This window comes from Alosa pseudoharengus, unplaced genomic scaffold, assembly GCF_046254945.1.
Source record: "Alosa pseudoharengus isolate Yale_2024_CS ecotype anadromous, Long Island Sound unplaced genomic scaffold, YU_APseudo_1.1 YU_APseudo_1.1_scf_19, whole genome shotgun sequence".
NCBI lineage: Eukaryota > Metazoa > Chordata > Actinopteri > Clupeiformes > Clupeidae > Alosa > Alosa pseudoharengus.
In genome coordinates this window covers 16,214,934-16,217,433 of record NW_027468657.1, presented here as the reverse complement: position 1 = coordinate 16,217,433, position 2,500 = coordinate 16,214,934, and the positions used below count along the sequence as shown (strand labels likewise).

The window sequence follows — 2,500 nt, the reverse complement described above, 5'->3', positions numbered from 1 at the left end:
GCCATATTAGAACCGTGTTTCGGTGCCCAACCCTACACACACAGCAGTGCAGAAACAGGCCCAAGAAACATCACACACACACACACACACACACACACACACACACACACACACACACACACACACACACACACACACACACACACACACACACACACACACACACACACACACAGCAGTGCAGAAACAAGCCCAAGAAACAGACATCTTAAACAGACAGAGTGTGTGTCACAAAGGTGTTTAAACAGACAGGCCAAGCTAATAATAACACTCGGTTTGTACTTTTTTGTGATCACAGTTTGGCATGGTTGTGAGTGTTTGAGGTTATTTTTTCCAGAAGAGTGAAAGCAGACTGGCAGACAGGTGTGTGTGTGTGTGTGTGTGTGTGTGTGTGTGTGTGTGTGTGTGTGTGTGTGTGTGTGTGTGTGTGTGAAAGCAGATTCTAAAGTTTACTCCACTTGATCTATTAATATAGATGAACCTCCCAGCATCTTTGGAACAAGTTTTTATATGATGTGATGTGTTTGTGTGAAAATGTTATGAGGGAGGTGTTGGTCTGTGTGTGTGTGTGTGTGTGTGTGTGTGTTTGGGGGGGGGGGGGGAGGGGTAGGAAGGAGGCATATAAAACCTTTATATAGCGAGCGCTTTTTCAACACCCCAATCACTCAAAGCGCTTTACAGAGTAATGGCTCAGGTTCACCCACACACACACACACACTCACACATCGATGCATCGATCACACATAGCATGCTAACCTGCACATTGGGAGCAGTTTGGGGTTCAGTGTGTGTGTGTGTGTGTGTTATAAGAGTTAGTAACACATACCTTGGCAGGCGTGTCGGTGTGTGAGTGTGAGGCCTCGTTGCGTGCCTCGCTGATGAGTGCACTGAGCGGGTCACTCTGGTCAGCAGGGGGTGGCGACATGTCCCAACGAGAACGCTTCCCCCCACCGGGCGCTTTGGAGGAGGACGAGGAGGCTGGGGAGACACACACACACACACAGACACACACACACACACACAAACAAGTGGAGATGCATTAGAGTGGCAAAGATCTCTGCTGCTGATAGAGTAAACTCTGAGACTAAGGTGACATCTATGAACTGGAGCTGGAGATGTGTGGGAGTGAGAGCGACAAAGAGCCTAAGTTCTCCTTCTCCTCAAGTGTGTGTGTGTTTGGGGGGGGGGGGGGGGTACCTGTCGGGTGTGTAGTTGACTGGCTGCTTGCTGTAGGACTCTCGTCTACGGTGAGGAAGTTGAAGACAGAGAAACGATCTCTCTTCACTTTGGGCATGCCGACTAAACCTGATCTGTGACACACACACACACACACACACACACACACACACACACACACACACACACACACACACACACACACACACACACACACACACACACACACACACACACACACACACACACACACACACACACACACACACACACACACACACACACACACCAAGGTAAACCAGGAGCAAGAGTGTCTCTGTGCCTGTACGTGTCCGTGCGTGTGTGTCCGTGTGTGTGTGTGTGTGCATGAGAGAGAGAGCACAAACATATATTAGATCTGTGATGTGAGATCTGGAAAATATCAATAACACTATTATGCTGTGGTTGATAGCGTGTGAGTGAGTGTGTGAGTGAGAGTATGTCTGTGTGTGTGTGTGTGACCCAGTGTGTGTGTATGAGTGTGTGTTACCCAGGGTAAGGATCGGGCACGTTGAATCTCTTGCACAGGAGTTTGTCAGGATGCCACTCAAACGTGTCTCTGGTCAGTTTACCGAACATCTTCATCTTGACTGCTGCCTCCTTATCATCCACATTATTCTGCTCACCACACACACACACACACACACACAACACACAACATACACTTACATTGACTTGAATGTCCAGATCCAATATTCTTTATTGCAAACCCATACTAGCCACTGTGACTTTGACCTTCACTTATCGTTTTAGAAGACTGCTGTACATCGGACATCTAGTGTAGCATCACTAGGCTGACCAGCAGTCAAGGATGCACGTATGTGTGTGTGTGTGTGTGTGTGTGTGTGTGTGTGTGTGTGTGTAAAAGTGTTTGTGTGTATCAGAACAGGTAGGTAGGTAGGTAGGTGTAGGTGTGTGTGTGTGTGTTTGCTAACCTCCGTGTCTCGGGGGACTTCCACGGTGTCATCGCTGTCGTCCTGTCGGCTGCGTGTGAAGCGGCTGGACAGGGCGGAGCTACTGGGCTTATAGAGCAGCGCTGCCCGCACAAACTCCTCCCTCTCACGCCCTCGCTCCCACTCCGTCATACACACGTCCAGACTCCGCTCCAGAGCGTCTAACACACACACACACGCACACACACAAACACACGCACGCACGTGCACACACAAACTCTCACATTAGTACATACATACAAACCACCGCTAACAAGTCTTGAGTCAGAACTTCCTCACAATCTCATCCCCAAATCTTCAACACACACAAACACGCGCACACACACACAAAC

At 49.0% G+C, this 2,500-nt stretch overlaps 1 protein-coding gene across 1 annotated transcript in view; it reads right to left on the bottom strand.

The window, feature by feature from the left end:
- gpatch1 (G patch domain containing 1) overlaps nt 1-2,500 on the bottom strand; it is a 13,693-nt gene that overhangs the window by 4,148 nt on the left and 7,045 nt on the right. The window contains exons 12-15 of the mRNA XM_076291867.1: nt 2,151-2,329; nt 1,706-1,833; nt 1,198-1,310; nt 827-978 (exon numbers count right to left, since the gene is read on the bottom strand). Of these exons, the coding sequence (XP_076147982.1) occupies nt 827-978; nt 1,198-1,310; nt 1,706-1,833; nt 2,151-2,329 (572 nt within the window). The remainder of the gene's footprint in view (nt 1-826; nt 979-1,197; nt 1,311-1,705; nt 1,834-2,150; nt 2,330-2,500) is intronic.